Source organism: Thalassophryne amazonica, chromosome 12 (assembly GCF_902500255.1).
Source record: "Thalassophryne amazonica chromosome 12, fThaAma1.1, whole genome shotgun sequence".
In the NCBI taxonomy this organism is placed as follows: Eukaryota; Metazoa; Chordata; class Actinopteri; order Batrachoidiformes; family Batrachoididae; genus Thalassophryne; species Thalassophryne amazonica.
The window spans coordinates 79288898-79308685 of NC_047114.1; the positions used below are offsets into that span (position 1 = coordinate 79288898).

General features: G+C 40.8%; 1 protein-coding gene across 1 annotated transcript in view; it reads left to right on the top strand.

Annotated features, from left to right (window-relative positions):
• The window catches only part of LOC117521492, a 76431-nt gene extending 59583 nt beyond the window's left edge, over positions 1–16848 (top strand). Inside the window, exons 15-25 of the mRNA XM_034182798.1 lie at positions 2916–3119; positions 3876–4021; positions 5773–5891; positions 6250–6371; positions 6479–6576; positions 7529–7653; positions 7857–7981; positions 8935–9080; positions 13428–13530; positions 13661–13797; positions 16721–16848. Coding sequence (XP_034038689.1) covers positions 2916–3119; positions 3876–4021; positions 5773–5891; positions 6250–6371; positions 6479–6576; positions 7529–7653; positions 7857–7981; positions 8935–9080; positions 13428–13530; positions 13661–13797; positions 16721–16835 — 1440 coding nt within the window. The 3' untranslated portion in view covers positions 16836–16848. The remainder of the gene's footprint in view (positions 1–2915; positions 3120–3875; positions 4022–5772; positions 5892–6249; positions 6372–6478; positions 6577–7528; positions 7654–7856; positions 7982–8934; positions 9081–13427; positions 13531–13660; positions 13798–16720) is intronic.
• Positions 16849–19788: the final 2940 nt, after the last annotated feature.

Below are 19788 nucleotides of genomic sequence, written 5' to 3' on the forward strand. Positions count from 1 at the left end.
AAAATTAATGCCTCGCAGATGTGAAGAAATCATGAAAAACTGTGGTTATACAACTAAATACTAGTTTAGTGATTCACAGGATTGCTAAAAAAGCAGTTTGAACATAATAGTTTTGAGTTTGTAGCGTCAACAGCAGATGCTACTATTATTATGAACACCCCCTTTTCTACTTTTTTTTTACTAATAGCCCAATTTCATAGCCTTAAGAGTGTGCATATCATGAATGCTTGGTCTTGTTGGATTTGTGAGAATCTACAGAATCTACTGGTACCTTGATTCCCATGTAACAATAAGAAATATACTCAAAACCTGGATTAATCTTTTTAGTCACATAGCACTACTATTATTCTGAACACTACTGTACATGAGGGGAAAAAAAAACAAACATACAATGTAAAAACATCATAGCAGCCTGATCTGTCACTCACCTTCTTATTTGGTTGAAGTTAGACATATTTTCTTATTTTAGTTATCATTTTAACATGATTTTGGAAGGAGAGTGAGTCCAGCAACACTCCCAAATATTTGAATTCTCTGACTAACTGCAGTTCATCTCCATTGTACACATTGGAGCACTCAGTATTGAAGTCTTTTTTGAAAAATACAGTTTTCTGTATGTTTAATTGTAGACACAATCCGTTAAGCAAATTTTGAATAATTTAGGGCTGATGTAAGAGTTTGAACTGCTGCTTCAGGTGATCTTGCACTTGTGTAGATTACCGCATCATCAGAGTAAAGTTGTATGTCTACACCCTTAGAAACATTTGGTATGTCATTAATGAATAATGAAATTAAAATGGGTCCCAAGATAGATCCTTGGGTTACTCCTAGTGCACAATCTAAGGGGATTTAATTCCATTAACCATGGTGCTTGTTTTCTGTTTGATAAATAAGATTCCATACATTTTATGGCATCCTCAGAAAAATGAAAAGATTGCAACTTTGATAATAGAATGTTATGATTCACTAGCTCAAACGCTTTTCACAAATCTAAGAAAACTGCTCATACGTAATTATTTTTATCCAGATGACTTTTCACTTTTTCCATGAACATTGTTATGGCAGTCTCAGTTGAATATACAACCCCTGGCAAAAATTATGGAATCACCGGCCTCGGAGGATGTTCATTCAGTTGTTTAATTTTGTAGAAAAAAAAGCAGATCACAGACATGACACAAAACTAAAGTCATTTCAAATGGCAACTTTCTGGCTTTAAGAAACACTATAAGAAATCAGGAAAAAAAAATGTGGCAGTCAGTAACGGTTACTTTTTTAGACCAAGCAGAGGGAAAAAAATATGGAATCACTCAATTCTGAGGAATAAACTATGGAATCATGAAAAACAAAAGAACGCTCCAACACATCACTAGTATTTTGTTGCACCACCTCTGGCTTTTATAACAGCTTGCAGTCTCTGAGGCATGGACTTAATGAGTGACAAACAGTACTCTTCATCAATGTGGCTCCAACTTTCTCTGATTGCTGTTGCCAGATAAGCTTTGCAGGTTGGAGCCTTGTCATGGACCATTTTCTTCAACTTCCAAAGATTTTCAATTTTAAGATCCAGACTATTTGCAGGCCATGACATTGACCCTATGTGTCTTTTTGCAAGGAATGTTTTCACAGTTTTTGCTCTATGGCAAGATGCATTATCATCTTGAAAAATGATTTCATCATCCCCAAACATCCTTTCAATTGATGGGATAAGAAAAGTGTCCAAAATATCACTGTAAACTTGTGCATTTGTTGATGATGTAATGACAGCCATCTCCCCAGTGCCTTTACCTGACATGCAGCCCAATATCATCAATGACTGTGGAAATTTACATGTTCTCTTCAGGCAGTCATCCCCTTACCAAAAAGTAGTACATACAAGTATGTTTCAAGTATACTTCCAGTTTACTTTTTATATACTTATCAGTACTATTTTTTGGTAAGGGTCTTTATAAATCTCATTGGAACGGCACCAAACAAAAGTTCCAGCATCATCACCTTGCCCAGTGCAGATTCGAGATTCATCACTGAATATGACTTTCATCCAGTCATCCACAGTCCACGATTGCTTTTCTTTAGCCCATTGTAACCTTGTTTTTTTTCTGTTTAGGTGTTAATGATGGCTTTCGTTTAGCTTTTCTGTATGTAAATCCCATTTCCTTTAGGCGGTTTCTTACAGTTCGGTCACAGACGTTGACTCCAGTTTCCTCCCATTCGTTCCTCATTTGTTTTGTTGTGCATTTTCGATTTTTGAGACATGTTGCTTTAAGTTTTCTGTCTTGACTCTTTGATGTCTTCCTTGGTCTACCAGTATGTTTGCCTTTAACAACCTTCCCATGTTTGTATTTGGTCCAGAGTTTAGACACAGCTGACTGTGAACAACCAACATCTTTTGCAACATTGCGTGATGATTTACCCTCTTTTAAGAGTTTGATAATCCTCTCCTTTGTTTCAGTTGACATCTCTCGTGTTGGAGCCATGATTCATGTCAGTCCACTTGGTGCAACAGCTCTCCAAAGTGTGAACACCTTAACCACTAGACCATCACCTCCCCCTAGTTTTGGGGATGAAAATTTACAGGGTTATTCCATAATTTATTCCTTATTTTTTTCTTGATTTCTTATAGTATTTCTTAAAAGCCAGAAAGTTGCCATTTGAAATGACTTTAGTTTTGTGTCATGTCTGTGATCTGCTTTTTTTCTACAAAATTAAACAACTGAATCAACATCCTCCGAGGCCGGTGATTCCATAATTATTGCCAGGGGTTGTATACAAAAGCCAAATTGCATGGGATTCAAAGTAGTTTGGCTACTTTAGCCATTCAAGAGTTGTAAAATGTAATAATGTAAGCAACTTGTTCCACTAAAAATGGTATAGCACACTGAACCGTGTGTGTGTGTGTGTGTTTTCCCATTAATTAGGTGCTGATAGATTCTAGTTCTTCCATGGAAGAAGAGTGCTATGGAAGTGGAGAAATACAAAAAATGAATGCTGTGAAAGAGCTCTTTGACAACTTTGCAACAAGGACCATGGCTTATGATTTTCATCACGTCATTGCTCTTGTGAAGTTTGACTCCATGGTGAAAACTCTGCACACATTTACTGAAAATCTGGAGCGGTTTAAGGTAAATGTGCATGCTTCATCTGTGTCACTATTTTGTGAAATATCGTTGGGTCTACTCGCACAAGGCACTGTGGACCACGCCTGAGCATGTTACTCCCCCTTTCTTTCACCTTCTCACTGCTTCTGTGAACTCTTAGCGGGGCCCCTGCAGCTGCCTGCAGGGGGCACCAATTTTCCAATTCCACACACAGTTACAAGAAAACCATTTTGTGGTGGAGATTATTTTTTTGTTCAGTGCTCATGCCCATGTTGCAGCCCGGCTAAAAAAATGGCTCGCCGGGCGGCGGCCCATATGGCCTGTACTAAAAACCGCCACTGAAGATGAGATGGTTACAAGGACATTTTGGATGGGCATCAACCATTTTGTGTTATGCATTGAGAAACATTCTTACAGTATATTAATCTCCAGCATGGACACATTTGTGAAACTCACTCTGCATTGCACATTATCCTTGTGACAAAGCAGGTGATCCAAAGATAATGTGCACAGCTCTGTTTTTAGGGTTTGCAGATTAAAAAAAAAAAGAAAACCTGGTGTGTGGGACATGTCTGTGCCTGTGTACGAGTTGTTGACCACCTGCTGTTTTTTGCATAAGGAGCGTGCACTGCTGCACACCTCCACATACAGCTAATAATGGTTTATAAAAAGAGAAAAAAATTAGTTATGGATCATTTGTATCAAGGTAATAAATGCTGTCGAGATTAATCCATTCTTTGAGGGCTGAAGCCTGTTTTGTTTTTTTATTATTGTATGCAGGAACATATACGTACGGTTGAGGCAAATGGATGCACTCTACTGTATGATGCTCTACGACGTGGGGTATCAGAGTTGGAAAAGGTCAAGTTGAAATTTCCAGATTGTCGACTTCGCATCATATGTCTCACTGATGGCAATGACTCTGGGTAAATTTCTTTCTTCTTTATCTTATTGAACTTTGCTATTGTGTTTATACTGTCCCAGACCAAAAGATCAAGTCATGGAAATAAGGAATGTGCACATTGACAATTCTGACTCTTAATCAGATCAGTCGAGCGTGTAGCTGGGTGGATAAGGAGCTGGCCTGCCAATATGTGGACCTGGGTTCAAATGCCCTTCATCCTACCTGTCTCTGTCCTTGGACAAGACACTTGATATACAGTGACTCAAACCATCCAGCTGTAGATGGAAACTGGCCTCCACTCACAAAATATCCAACATCAGACTAACGTCCTTTCCAGGGGGAGTTGTAGTTGTAGACTCTCTCCATTTGACGCTACGGAATCCAAAGATGAGCAGTGACGTCAACAGGCCTCAGGGCTTATGAAGCACTTACATCGTCTCTTCTTCAGATATTGGTTATTTGATGACACTATGTCCCATGTGATGGAAAAGTCATAAGCACCTTTAGCATAAATGGTCCTATCAATTCAATTAAATTGTATTAATTTATATAGCGCCAGCTCACGACAGTCGCCTCAAGGTGCTTCACGCAGCACAAAGTGAATTAAAATAAAAAAGGGCACAGTAAAAAGGTAAAAACATAGAATAAAAAGAAATTACAAAGCAAACATAATAAATTAACGATGACAGTCTAAAAAAGTGGCTCTTCAATCTTGATATAAAAGCCTCCACCGTGTTGGACTGCCTTATAGATGCAGGTAGATCTTTCCAGAGAGTAGGGCCACGGAAGGCTCTATACCCCCACAGACTTTTTATTCACTCTTGGAACACACAGAACTCCTGCTCCTTGCGAACGCAAGGGCTGCGCCAGTACATAGGGCTTGACCAGGTCTGCCAGGTAGGAAGGAGCCAGTCTATGAACAATTTTATAGACCAGCAACAGGACTTTAAAATCCTAGTTTATACAGTGAGGACCCATGTTGTTATCAGGGAATGCAAAAGTCTGACAAGCTTCAAGTCTGGTCTGTACAGACATTAAAAACAGATTGGAGTCTGTTGTTGTACTTAACCATCAGAAGAGATCTTACCATTGTAATGTACCATTTGTCATTTTATGTCATGATCTATATTATTGAGTTTAAAATACAGAAGATGAATGAGCAAGCAAGAGGTTTTCATTATTTTCAAAATCCTTTTTATGGGGAGGGACCTTATTACCACCTTCTCCAATAACATTGTGTGCATTTAACATGGTACAACCCCAAATTAGAAAAAGCTGGGACGAAATAGAAAATGCAAACTTTTATTAGAATGTGTTAGTAAGTCCTTTCGGCTGCTCCTTTGTTTGCACTCGTGGTCGCCACAACAAATCCAAGGTGGATCTGCATGTTGAATTGGCACAGGTTTTACGCCGGATGCCCTTCCTGACGCAACTCCACATTACATGGACAAATGTGGCAGGGGTGGGATTTGAACCCGGAACCTTCTGCACTGAAACCAAGCACATTAACCACTTGGCCACATGTGTTGCAGACCTTAAATGCAGAAATGGACATATATTAACAAATAAAATGTGGTTGCTCATAAAACACATTAACCATCTTGGGTTCATACTGTCTGCGATGAAATAGAAGTCAAAGGTAAGGATCACTGTATTTGGTTTTGATTTGCAGTTTCCATATCGACCCAACTTTTAAATGATTTGGGGTTGTGTATGAATAAGATACATAGGTTGTTTTATGGGGCTTTCTTCACCCCCTCCCCCCTTCCATAGATCCTCAATAGAACCAGTTGCTGTCACAGTCAAACTGCTAAAATCCAACATCATTGTGGATTCAGTCCTCCTTGGAGAAGTGGAAAACACAATGCTGCATGGAATCAGCAATGCAACAGGTTTGTTTTTCCTCAGTCTTCAGTGTTACAATTAAAGCTTTCACAGATCACTAGAAATGCACCGGTTTTTAACTTTTCAGTGATGTTTATTAGCTCTTCAGCATGTAAACATGATTCAAATTTCCCAACGTCAGACTGAAACCGCTACAGTCAGAATCATAAATTTATTGGTTTTCTGTTAGTGGTAAGACGCAACTAAATTGACACTGTGTTGTTACAGCGTTGCTGTTAAGCAGCTTATTGCAGAAATCTGGTTGTTTAATGAACTCAGTCTGGTGTAACACTTTCATGTTTTGACTTTGCGAGCTGTGTGAACACTTACTAAATTCTCTGCTCTGCACATCCGTGTTGCTTCCAGGTGGCTGCTGTTTCAAGCCAGAAACGACTAAAGATGGTCTGAAGCTCTTTGAGATCGAGACTGTTCTTTCTCTAGAGCAGAGGAAACCTAAGGAAAAACTGGACCCATCCACCATCACTGAGGTCTGTCATGGCGCTTCAGTGCTCCTCTGAAATGCTTTGAAAATGAAATGTGTGACAGTTTTTCACATTTTATATGCATGTGATGGTTTTTCTCTGTGCTTTGACAGCGTGTTTTAACTAAGATGTTTGCCACGCGTGGCTATGATAAATACCCAGAGACATCTTTGCCAAGTCAGATGAGCACCAAAGTGATGCCCACAGAAAGGTGAGTGATGGAACGTTCCAACCTTTGATGACTCTTGTCCATTAAACCAGTTGTTGTTGCCGTCTTTTTTTTTTTTTTAATTTGCTCAGGAACATTCCAGTTAGCTTGTACTTATTGTGGTTGTTGCTCAACAAGGTTGGGGCATTATGTTTTCATCCAGGCATCTGTCTGTAAACTTCTCATTTCCTCACAGTGAGGAAAGAACATCTTGTCTGATTGAAACAGTTTCTTGGTCTTGTGTTTGGGGAGAGCAGAGGAAGGTTCCCTTTGACAATGGCAGTAGTCTTTTATCCAGTACAGCCGCTATGGACGCCATCTTGATTTTTGTTTCCGCCCAGTAACTAATGAACACTTCGTCTGATTGAAACTATTTCTTGGTGGTGAATAAGGGAAGGCTAGAGGAGGGTTCCTTTTGAAAATGAGAGTTAATACACAACATGCCAACTGTAATGTGACATCTTTCATAATATAAATAGACTATAAAAAATAGTGAAAGCACCAGTCTTTTGCTACAGAAGTGACTCCCAGACTTCATTACTTATACTATAAACTAAATAAATAAAAAGACACCAACTTAACATAGTAGTGCGGGGATACGGCACATTTTTATTTGGTCATTTGTTTTTGTTTTTCCCCAAAAACCCATTACTGTTGCAGGGGGGAAAAAAGCTTTTTTTTTTTATTTGTCTCCATCACAGAACTGTAGTTATGTCTGTTAGTGTCTAGTTATATTGTGCATTACTGTTTTGGAATTTAAACAACTAAAATGTTACTGTATTTTCTGGACTATAAAGACCTCTCAAACTTGTGCTCTAGAAAATTCAGTCGCTTACAGATAATGCGGTAGAAAGTGTTGTCATGGATACAAATGATTTAAAAAAAAAAATACATTTGTTGGCTTGTAACCTGTCTCAAAAAAAGCTTAAAACAGTCATCCTCTTTTTCAAACTAGTGCCCTGAAAAAGACAAAAGTGGGACAGTTCATGGAGAAGGAGAAACGTGTTCTGGAGGAGCTGAAGAGTTTGCACTGTGACCCACATCCATTCTTCCGAGTCTTTCCATCAGAGTCGGACTTCAGTGAGTGACACGCTGTAATGTGAATGTCGTACAAAGTTTTATTGATGGCTCAGGTCTAAAGTTACACTGGTTCTGTCCGACAAAAATGGCGAGTACAAGCGTCATCTGTTTGATCTTCAACAGAGTTCTATAGAAAGCTGACTGACCGTGCCTCTACGGAAACATGGAGGTTTTCCTGTTCTTATGATTCTTCTTGCTTTCAGCATTCTGGCGGCTTCTTATGCAAGGCCCTCCTGACACCTCGTATGAGAACGGGGTCTTTGAGCTGTACTGCCAGTTTGGTCCCGAATACCCAGTGAAGCCTCCACTCGTCCGATTTGTAACACGTGTATCCTTCTTAACATAGCTTTATATCATTTCTACATCATGGACATGTTGTATAATTGGTGTCCAGAATTGTTGCTGCATATTACAAATAATCTGACAGCATTTTAAATATTTGACACGTTACATTTTCGGAGGCAATGTCAAAAAGCCTGGACATGTTTTAAAAAGAGTGAATGAACAGCTCGATCACCAAATTACTCCGCTACCTCCAGTTTGTGAACCTAACTCAAAAACAATATTCATTTTTTGAATCTCCACATTAAAATGGCCTTGAATGATGGAAAAACCGAGTTAGTTTTGCTTTTGTAATATCCCATAGACCAGATATTACAAAAGCAAAACTAGCTTGGTTTTTCCATCATTAGAGACCATTTTAATGTGGAGATTCACAAAAAGATTATTTTTGTTTTTGAGTTGCAGAGTAAAATTTACTGTGTACCTGCTGGACACGTTTGATTGTTGTGTGATGTCATCCTGTCACATTTATGATGAAAATTAAGAGCAGCTGTTGTTGAAGTTGCATGTAGCTTGAAATTATCTTGTCAGTTTTTGTTTTTGTTTCCCCTATTTCCAAAGTCTGATGTTGCTTGTTGAAGAATACACAGATTTTTCTTAGTGGCACGGTGGATTAGGAGTTAACACTGTCTCATAGAAGGAGGGGGTGAGATTGATTCCCACCTGGGGCCTTTCTGTGGGGAGTTTGCATGTTCTCCCCGTGTTAGCATGGGTTCCCTCCAGGTGCTCCAGCTTCCTCCCACATCCAAAGATATGCAGGTTCGGTGAATTGGAAACTTTAAATTGACCCCATGGGTGTGAATGCATTCGTTTCTATATGTGGCCCTGCAACCGCACAGTCACTTCAGTCCTGGCATCCTGTCCAGGGTGCACCCTGCCTCACACTCTGACTGCTGACTCCCTTATTTAAAATGAATGATTTTCTTAACATAAATAAAGGTATACCACTGCAATGTCAACAGTGTGGGGCGCATCTGCCACAACATATTTGACCGCAACTTCAACGCCCATATCACCATGAGGGAAATTCTTGATGCAGTTTACGGACTGCTCATCATCCCTGAGCCTGATGATCCATTAGACAGGTTGGCTTTTTTTCTGATTGCTGTACATGTTCGCTTGCACTTCCTCAGTCTGTGTCAATCATCTGCATGTGTGTCGAGCCGTCAGCCAGCAGAGCCAATTCGGAGCTGTAGCTGTCACAATTATGTTACACTGTGGTTGCAGATATGCTCATTTGAAACCTCTGGACTTTGTGGACATTCGTACCATCTTTATTCCAATAACTGCTGTACATTGACTGTTGTATGCAGCATATTGACTTCTTGTATACAGTAGTGTTCTGAATAATAGTTGTCATGTCTTTGTGTGTAAGACAGTAATAATTTCATGTGGTTTAAATTTGTTAATTAGGATTTGTGAAAGTTAAAAACTGGTTATAAATATTGTATAATTTATGGTGGAAAAGTTCAGAAAATACTAGGGCTGTCCATAAAGTATAGGTCCTTTTTATTTTTTTCAAAAACTATATGGATTTCATTCATATGTTTTTACGTCAGACATGCTTGAACCCTCGTGCGCATGCGCGAGTTTTTCCACGCCTGTCGGTGACGTCATTCGCCTGTGAACACTCCTTGTGGGAGGAGTCGTCCAGCCCCTCGACCGAATTCCTTTGTCTGAGAAGTTGCTGAGAGACTGGCGCTTTGTTTGATCAAATTTTTTTCTAAACCTGTGAGACACATCGAAGTGGACACGGTTCAAACAATTAAGATGGTTTTCGGGGAACATTTTAACGGCTGATGAGAGATTTTGAGGTGATACTGTCGCTTTAAGGACTTCCCACGGAGCAGGATGTCGTGCAGCACTCCCAGGCGGCGGCGTCAGCCTGTTTCAAGCTGAAAAGCTCCACATTTCAGGCTCTATTGATCCAGGACGTCGTGAGAGAATAGAAGAAGTCGGTTTCAGCATTTTATCCGGATATTCCACTGTTAAAGGAGATTTTTTAATGAAAGACGTGCGGGCGGATTGCAGCGTCGGCTCGCAGCCGCCGCGACGCTCCGCCACAGGAAAAACACCTCTGTTGGAAGCCTTAAGGACAAGTTGGAACATGTCCAGCTGTTAAACAGTTTCTCATATACTCACTCCACTGAAAGCCATCAAAAGCCGCCTGGATTTTACAAATGGTTATCAACACGGATGTGTTTTTCCTGTGCCACCGCGCCGGCTGCGTCCCGACGCGCGGACCCGTCCGCACGTCTTTCATTAAAAAAAAAAAATCTCCTTTAACAGTGGAATATCCGGATAAAATGCTGAAACCGACTTCTGAAACTTATGTTCTCTCACAACGTCCTGGATCAATAGAGCCTGAAATGTGGAGCTTTTCAGCTTGAAACAGGCTGACGACGGCGCCTGGGAGCGCTGCACGACATCCTGCTCCGTGGGAAGTCCTTAAAGCGACAGTATCACCTCAAAATCTCTCATCTCTCATCATCTCTCTTCTGACGAGGGGCTGGACGACTCCTCCCAGGCGAATGACGTCACCGACAGGCGTGGAAAAACTCACGCATGCGCACCAGGGTTCAAGCATGTCTGACGTAAAAACATATGAATGAAATCCATATAGTTTTTGAAAAAAATAAAAAAAGGACCTATACTTTATGGACAGACCTTGTATGTTTAAGGGAAAACAAGGTGAGACATCGCCTCTGAGAGGATCGTTTTTGTAGCAGCGGAGTGAGCGCTCCTGTCTATCATGGACAATCTTTTTTTTTTTTCCTGTTGGTGCATGCAAGCTAGTTTTGCAGAGAAAAACGTGGTTGAACAGCCTCATGAACACGCTGACTTCTTCTAAACACTTGAACCTTGGGAAATTTTTGTCTTTGAGTACTTACGTGTACAAAGCATCAAACTACTTATGTAGTTGTAACGGGGCAAATGCCCCAATTTAGAAGCCTCCGGTCCAAGGGGAGTAATCTCTATTAAACCACAACGTCAAATGTTAAGAAAAAATAAAATAAAATTAGGAAAACAAATGAATAAAAAAACAAACAAACCCACAAATACTCTTATCTAAAAGGTTCATTTAGATAACGGCGCGCGTCCAGTCTCTCTCTCCCCCTCCCTTGCTCATCCACGCTCAATCTGCTCTCCTAAAGAGAAAAGGGGCGGGCTGCAAAACGACCAAACTGTGAATGGATTGGTCGACGACCGATAAACACAGGCTCGTCACTTAAGGCAGGATTACTGCTTAACTCCACAGCAATCACGCCAAACGCTAAACAAACAGCACAAAGTCCAGCCGAATGAAGCATCAAAAAGGCACTTAGCTGAGAGGAGGGGGGTTGGCAAACGCTCCCCCTCCACCGTTCCCACGACGTGTCCACTCGGTTATCCCAGCGGTGTCCTTCCGTGCACGCTCGATCTGGTCCACTACCCTTCCGTCCTCGTGCCTCTCAGCTCCTGAAGACTCGCCGCTCCACCTCGCACCCTATCTCTCCCTGCCTTTTACACACCTTTCCCTCATCCCTAATTATCCAGATGGGGTTGCAGACACACACACACACACACACACACACACACACACACACACACACACACACACACACACACACACACACACACACACACACACACACACACACACACACACACACACACACACACACACAGGTGAAGTCAATGGCCCCGTGACATAGTGTTAACTTTCCAAGTTTTGGTTTTATTTGTGATATGGCCGTAGTTTGCGTGTTCAGGCTAGTAATTGCGGTTTTCTTTGTTTGTTACAGTTACCACGCATCACATCATACATTTTTGTTACATTTGTATGTGAACAAGAAAGGGTGACTAAAGCAAGAAAAGCAAGCCTTGTGTACGGAGTTTTCTTTATGGTTCGCTGGCTGTCTAGCAACATACAGACACGTGTTGTGAGGACAGCACAATAGTAGTGCTATGTGACTAAAAAGATTAATCCAGGTTTTGAGTATATTTCTTATTGTTACATGGGAAACAAGGTACCAGTAGATTCAGTAGATTCTCACAAATCCAACAAGACCAAGCATTCATGTTATGCACACTCGTAAGGCTATGAAATTGGGCTGTTAGTTAAAAAAAAAAGTAGAAAAGGGGGTGTTCACAATAATAGTAGTGTGGCATTCAGTCAGTGAGTTTGTCAATTTTGTGGAACAAACAGGTGAGAATCAGGTGTCCCCTATGTAAGGATGAAGCCAGCACCTGTTGAACATGCTTTTCGCTTTGCTGTTCTTCTGAACAATGTCTTGAACGTCCCATTTTCCTCAGGCTTTCATAGTTTGATTAAAAAGTTGATTGGAGAGGGGGGAAACTTATACGCAGGTGCAAAAAATTATAGGCTGTTCATCTACAATGATCTCCATTGCTTTAAAACGGACAAAAAAAAAAAACAGACGCGTAGAAGAAAACGGAAAACAACCATCAAAATGGATAGAAGAATAACCAGAATGGCAAAGGCTCACCCATTGATCAGCTCCAGGATGATCAAAGACAGTCTGGAGTTACCTGTAAGTGCTGTGACAGAAGACGCCTGTGTGAAGCTAATTTATTTGCAAGAATCCCCCGCAAAGTCCCTCTGTTAAAAAAAAAAAGACATGTGCAGAAGAGGTTACAATTTGCCAAAGAGGCCTAAAGAGAAATGGAGGAATATTTTGTGGACTGATGAGAATAAAATTCTTTTTGGGTCCAAGGGCCGCGGACAGTTTGTGAGATGACCCCCAAACTCTGAATTCAAGCCACAGTTCACAGTGAAGACAGTGAAGCATGGTGGTGCAAGCATCATGATATGGGCATGTTTCTCCTACTATGGTGTTGGGCCTATATATCGCATACCAGTGTATCATGGATCAGTTTGGATATGTCAAAATACTTGAAGAGGTCATGTTGCCTTATGCTGAAGAGGACATGCCCTTGAAATGGGTGTTTCAACAAGACAATGACCCCAAGCACACTAGTAAACCAGCAAAATCTTGGTTCCAAACCAACAAAATTAATGCCTCACAGATGTGAAGAAATCATGAAAAACTGTGGTTATACAAGTAGATGCTAGTTTAGTGATTCACAGGATTGCTAAAAAAGCAGTTTGAACATAATAGTTTTGAGTTTGTAGCGTCAACAGCAGATGCTACTATTATTGTGAACACCCCCTTTTCTACTTTTTTTTTGTTGTTTTTTTTGTTTTTTTTACTAATAGCCCACTTTCATAGCCTTAAGAGTGTGCATATCATGAATGCTTGGTCTTGTTGGATTTGTGAGAATCTACTGAATCTACTGGTACCTTGTTTCTCATGTAACAATAAGAAATATACTCAAAACCTGGATTAATCTTTTTAGTCACATAGCACTACTATTATTCTGAACACTACTGTAATTGAGATGAGCTTTGTTTGTGTGTCCTTTGAAAGCATTTTGGCTGAGGAGTTCCTGACCAATCGTGAGACTTATGAACGGGAAGCCAAAAAATGTACAAAAGAAGCTGCAGGGAGCTCATTGGATGACATTGAGAAGGTGAATAATGAGCATTTGTCATCTTGTAACAATGTTAAAGCAGTTTTACAGCTAACTGTCACAGTTGTGGTGTCTGGCATTTTTCTTAAAGAATGTATAGTCTAATATCTTTTTTATTTATTTACTTTAGGAATTGGTGGATGCGCTGCCACAGTACATACCCCGACATCTCATCTGTCCGCTTACCAAGAAGATGTTTGTTGATCCTGTCAAAACAATCTATGGCACAGTGTATGAGCGGAAAGCCATCGAGGAGCATCTCAAACGGTAAAGTCAGTTTTTACCGCCACTAATTCTAGAAAATCGTCACTGTTGCACCTTTTGAGCACGACAACCTTTTTATCAAAGAGACTTGAGTAGAACTTGAAGCTATGGTGCTCTAGGTCTGGAAGCATGCACCAGTGTTGTGTGTAGCTGCATCCGCCACACCACAGAACTGCCTCTGGTCTCGTGTGGCAAATGGTAAATAAATGTAAATGGACTGCATTTATATAGTGCTTTTCCATCTGCATCAGACGCTCAAAGCACTTTACAATAATGCCTCACATTCACCCCGATGTCAGGGTGCTGCCATACAAGGCGCTCACTACACACCGGGAGCAACTAGCGGATTAAGGACCTTACCCAAGGGCCCTTAGTAATTTCCGGTCAGGCTTGGATTTGAACCAAGGATCTTCTGGCCTCAAGCTCAACGCCTTAACCACTAGACCATTACCTCCCCTGGATGGTCTGGCAACCATCCAGACTGAGAACAAGTCCATCACCACCTCTGGAAGGTAATCATCTGTCTGCTGCAGACAGGTGAAATGCGGACACCCCCTCTGTCTTGGCACCACTAGGCTGGATCATTCCATGAGAAATGCAACACATGGCCAAAATGTCAAAGCTAACCCTGAGTGTTAGTGATACTTCTCGTCTTGAAAGAAACCTCTTAACCTCTTGTTTAACACGGTCCATTCCAATGATACCCTAGGGTCCACATCTAGCTTTGGTCCTGGTTAGCATCTCACAACCATACAGAGGGATTAAAGTACTCCGTCACTACGGGATATAAAATTTACCACGGTCAGAACCTTCAAAGATCAATTTTTAGAATGTCTGTCTGTCTGTCTGTCTGGTTTTATTGTTTTTTCCTCCTCCTGGCAGTGAGTCCCTGTGTCTCTTCCTCTGTGTCCTTCCTGTACTCTGCTGCAGGGGAAGGGGAGCGGTGTGTTTGAGTGTGTCACAGCGCGGTGACGACCGACACAGTGAGCAGAGTGCAGAGTTTTACAAAGATATTTTTAAAAAATTTTTTTCAGTCTTTGTCTCCGAATGCTCTTGCTGTGGTTAAACTAGCTGAAAACACAGCTGCAAGACCCACAACGCATAACGACACAAACTAATGCCTTTGTGTTTTTTCTTTCTTTGTTTTCAAAATACACTTAAAAATCTTTCTGAGGATGACATAGCATAAAATGCACTCATAAGACCTTCTTACTTCTCAATCAAGTCATGCTTTCCACATAAATACACAAATTCTTGATTGTTCCTACTCAGACTGTAAAATGGGGGCGAATCCAGAGGGAAAGAGGGTGCTGGGGGGGGGGGCGTGCCTTCAACAACACCCCTTGATTAAAGGTCCACTGTTGAAGATATTTTTCATACTACTACTTAATAGTAATTTTAACAACTAAAATATTTAAATCAATATTTATCTGGGCCTAAGTTAAACCTGTAGAAAAGTCGCCCCCTTAAAATGTGATAAAACAAAATTGTATTTAAATAATGTGTAGGTTAGTCTTTCTATAATATGGCTGCATTAGAAAGAAGCAGCAATGTCCCTGTCACTTTTGTTTTAAACATGATAGACTAAACCTACCATGACACCCCCCCCACCGAAAAAAAGTGTTGCATTGACATTGTAGGCTAGATTTGTTACATCCGCCAGGAAGGTTATGTTTTCGATTGCGCTGGTTGGTTGGTTTGTTAGCAGGATTACTCAAAAATCCTCAACGGAGTTCAATGAAATTTTTACCAGGGGTGTATCTTGGCCTAACTTAGAAGTCATTAAATTTTGGTAATGATCCGGAACACGATCCGGATCCAGTAATTTTTTTTAAGGATTCTTTATCATTGCAGGATAGGACCAATTTCAACATTTTTGCATCTAACTTCATGAAGACAGCATGTTCACAAAGGCTAAACAATAATGAAGTTATGACACAACAATAATTTAGCATTTGTTTCTCCTCATTGAATAAACTTGTCATTAGAAAATTAAAAAAAAACTTGTGTAGTTCATGCAGTTTCTCTTTATAAATACATTTGCTGAAGATCTAAGGGTTTAACCCTCTGGGGCCGACGCCATCGTATATGACGGCTGAGATCAAGTTTTCCTAAATTCTAAACTTTTTAATGATATGAGATAGAAACTTACTTTTTCTGCTGAAAAGTTAACTCTCAAGCTCTCTTGCCCCCGCGTAAAACACTATTTACCATATCAATGGAGCGAGGGGGGAGGGGACGCTCCCCAAACTGAATGAGCCTCAAAGTGTGAATGTTGCTTTCAGAGCAGGACAGAACAGTCAACTTCATAGTAGAAGTTTGTGATGTGACCTTTGTGTAATAGCAGACAGAAATTGCTTTGAAATGAAGACAACGCATAGACCATTTTGTATATATTGTTCAAAATGTGCATTTGTTTATTGTTTGAACCTTTTTGTTGTACAGTCTTTCACACAAGAGCCCAAATTATCTTTATAAAGTGTCAAAACAGTTGTGTATTATAGTTTGCTGTGTGTTTTGAATAAATGTGTGTGGAAAATTATTTTCCGCTTTACTTTTTCCTTTCTTATTTCTAATTGTAAGCCTGTATTACACTTATAAAACACAACTATAGCATACATATTTTCAAAGTACAGGTTGTCCTGAAAAAGAGGCATAAAACTTGATTGTGGGGTGCAGGGAGAGCTGTTAACAGCAATAATAAAACATTTATGCCAGGCGAGTGAACTGTCCAAAAAATGCCCTCGGACCCCAGAGGGTTAACCACTGAATCTGAAACACGACGGCAGATGCGTGAAATGATGTGGAATAAGTCTCTTTGCGAAAGGGTATTCCATGTGACGTCAGTGACCCTATGGCCTTGGCGGAGGTCTGCACTCTGAGTGCTTCTAGTTTTCTCATGGTCACTGTTTTTTTTTTTTTGTAGACACCGGTATGATCCATCAGCTGGTCCAAGGAATGAGCTCACACTTGGTGACTTGAAGATGGACCGTGAGATGAAGAAAATGGTGATGGATCATCGCTCACGGCAAATTCAGTGAACATGTGGAAGGAGAAAGCTCTGTAATTTCCAAAAATGGAGCTTTACTGTTTCATATGGTCAAGTTTGACTTTTTGTAATGTTAACATTAGATAAGAACATTGTTTTGTGGAGATCATCTTCTTCAGAGAAGTATGTGTGCTGATCTTTGGCAGTGCAGTAGAATCTTAATTGTATCTTTGCCTTAATAGAAAGAATGCTGTATAAGCTGATTTACATCTTTCTTAAAGCTGAATATGGTAATAAAAGTTTAGAAATTGAATCTGACACTTTACATAGAAAAATGTTTTCTTGAACAAGTGAATCTGTAGTTTTTTGACTTGACAGCTTGTAGTGGTTCATCTCCTGTTTGGAGAGCAGTTATTGTCACATTAAACAAACTTTTTCATCTCATGTTTGTAAAATTGTTTTAAGAAATTAAAATTCAAAGTTCAGTACCTTTTTTCTTAATGGCTATGGTTGGGGATGGGTCGTTTGGCAAACCTTATTTTCACTGAGTCATAAGTGCCCTGGTTGTCACAAGGAGCAACTTAATTCCAACTTTAATGCTGAGACTGAATCAAATGTGAGGAACAAAGGATCAGAAGACTCGTGTGAAATTCAGGGAGGAGGTGAGATAGGCAGGTGAAGTGATTCTGGAAAACAATGACTGCAGGTGTGAAAGAGACAGGGTACTAGGTCTGACATCTGGGTAGAGGAATGAAAACAAGGAAACTTGGTGGTGGAACAGGAAAGTGAAAAAGATCAAACAAAACTGGGGAAACCCTATGAATTTGCTCTTGCAAAATATCTCAGGATGTGAACCTGATGTGAAGAAAACCTGAGGCTAATTAAAAAGGGATAAATTGAGACTTATAAAAGTTAGACTTCTAATTGAATGGCAAAGCGCAGATATGAGATATTTATCACAACAAAACATTTACGCAGTAAAAAGAAAAACTCCCTCTGATGATAATGAGGAAGAAACCTCAAGCAGACCAGACTCAGAGGGGTGACACACTACTTAGGACATTCTAGCAGTTACAATGTTTTTCTTAGAAGGAAAAATAAACAGAAGATCAACAAAAAACAGTCCTTAACTGAAATTAAAAAGCAGAACATTTTGGGTCTTAAAACTTAGTGTGTCCAGTACCACAACGCTTGGGGCCTCCAACAAAGGCAGGGCCTCCAATCATTGGAGCAACAAGCAGGGCATCCTGAGGTCAGTCCGGCGCCAGGCCCTAGGATGCCAGGCCGATGGTTTGATGGATAAGATCAGACAGGAGTCTCGATGGGGCTATGATGTTCACTGTAACACCCAGAGGCAAGCTGTTCCACAGTTTGGGAGCAACAACAGAAAAAGCCCTGTCCCCCTGATCTTTCGTTTTGACCTAGGCACTTGCAGGAGCAGCTGGTCTCATCCTGGTCTAGGATAAGACTAGCCTGGAGATACACTCTGGAGGGAAAGGGAATGAAAGTCCTTTAGGGCAAAACTGTGTGTGAATGAGAGGGCTCCTGGTGGAACAGTGCAGTTAAAGGAATAGAGGTGGTGAAAGTAGATGAGTTTAAATATTTTGGTCAACTCTCCAAGTAATGGAGAGTGTTGTGGAGTGGTGAAGAAGACTGTGCAGGCAGGGTGGAGAAAGGTGAAAGGAAACTGCAAGAGTGAAAGAGAAAGTTTAAAAGAAAGACCAGCTATGTTGTATGGCTTAGGTCGCACTAACAAAAGACAGGAGGCGGAGCTGAAGGTGGCAGAGTTGAAGATGTTTAGATTCTCTCTGGGAGTAATGAGAATGGACAAGGTTAGGAATGAACTTGTTAGAGGAACAGCACTGATTTGGAGACAAGTTCAAATAGGTGAGGAGATTGAGATAGTTTGGATGTGCAGAGGATGGGCCAAGGGTATATGTAGCGGCTGCACACTGCATTGTTGTTATGACTCCGCCCATTCGCTCCCCTCAGGACGCAACTCACTAGCTCCGGCATGGGAGTTGGACTCTCTAACCAGAAGGCTAAAACCCAGGGCTCTGGCCTTGTGACCAGAGAATCCTTTTGAGCTGTTGGGCGTGAGGTTTACTAACTACATCTGCACAGCGACACCTGCTGGCCTCCATTACACTCACCCCCATCCAGGTCACGGCACCATTGTAGTGGCTGCACTCTGCGTTGTGTTATGACTCCACCCATTCGCTCCCCTCGGGACGTGAACTCACGAGCTCCGGCATGGTAGTCGGACTCTCTAACCAGAAACCTTGTGACCAGAGAATCCTTTTGAGCTGTTGGGAGTGAGGTTTACTAACTACATCTGCACAGCGACACCTGCTGGCCTCCGTTACATATATATAGTGAGAAGCATGCTGATGGAGCCACCAGGCAGGAGGAAAAAGAGGTTTATGGATGTGCTGAGGGAGGACATGTAGGTTATTGGTGTGACAGAGGAAGTTAAGAGGACAGGGTGAGATAAAAACGATCAATCTGCTGTGTCAACCCCTAACGGGAGCAGCCGAAAGAAGTAACTTTTCTAAAAATCTGAGATGAGATGACTCCAATATGAGGTCTCATTAAAGATGATTAGTTCATAATATTTAAAAATTCAAAATTTTTTAAACTTTATTAGCATATTTTATTTAGTCTTCCTGTCTTAAGCAATTTAAATTTAAAGCATACATTTTAAAAAGTGACCTGATCCCCCCCATTCTCCTCCCTGTGAACCACTGATCTGTTGTCACATCCACATGCAAAAGTCACGCATTATTGCTTTCAGCTTAATTGCTTTAAAAAAAAAAAAAAAAAGAACAGAAGTTTCAGAAGAAGTCAGTTTCAGCATTTTATCCGGATATTCCACTATTAAAGGAGATTTGTTTAATGAAAGACGTGTGGACGCGCGCGGTGCGGCGGCACAGGAGAAACACCTCCGCGTTGATAACCATTTGTAAAATCCAGGCGGCTTTTGATGGCTTTCAGTGGAGTGAGTA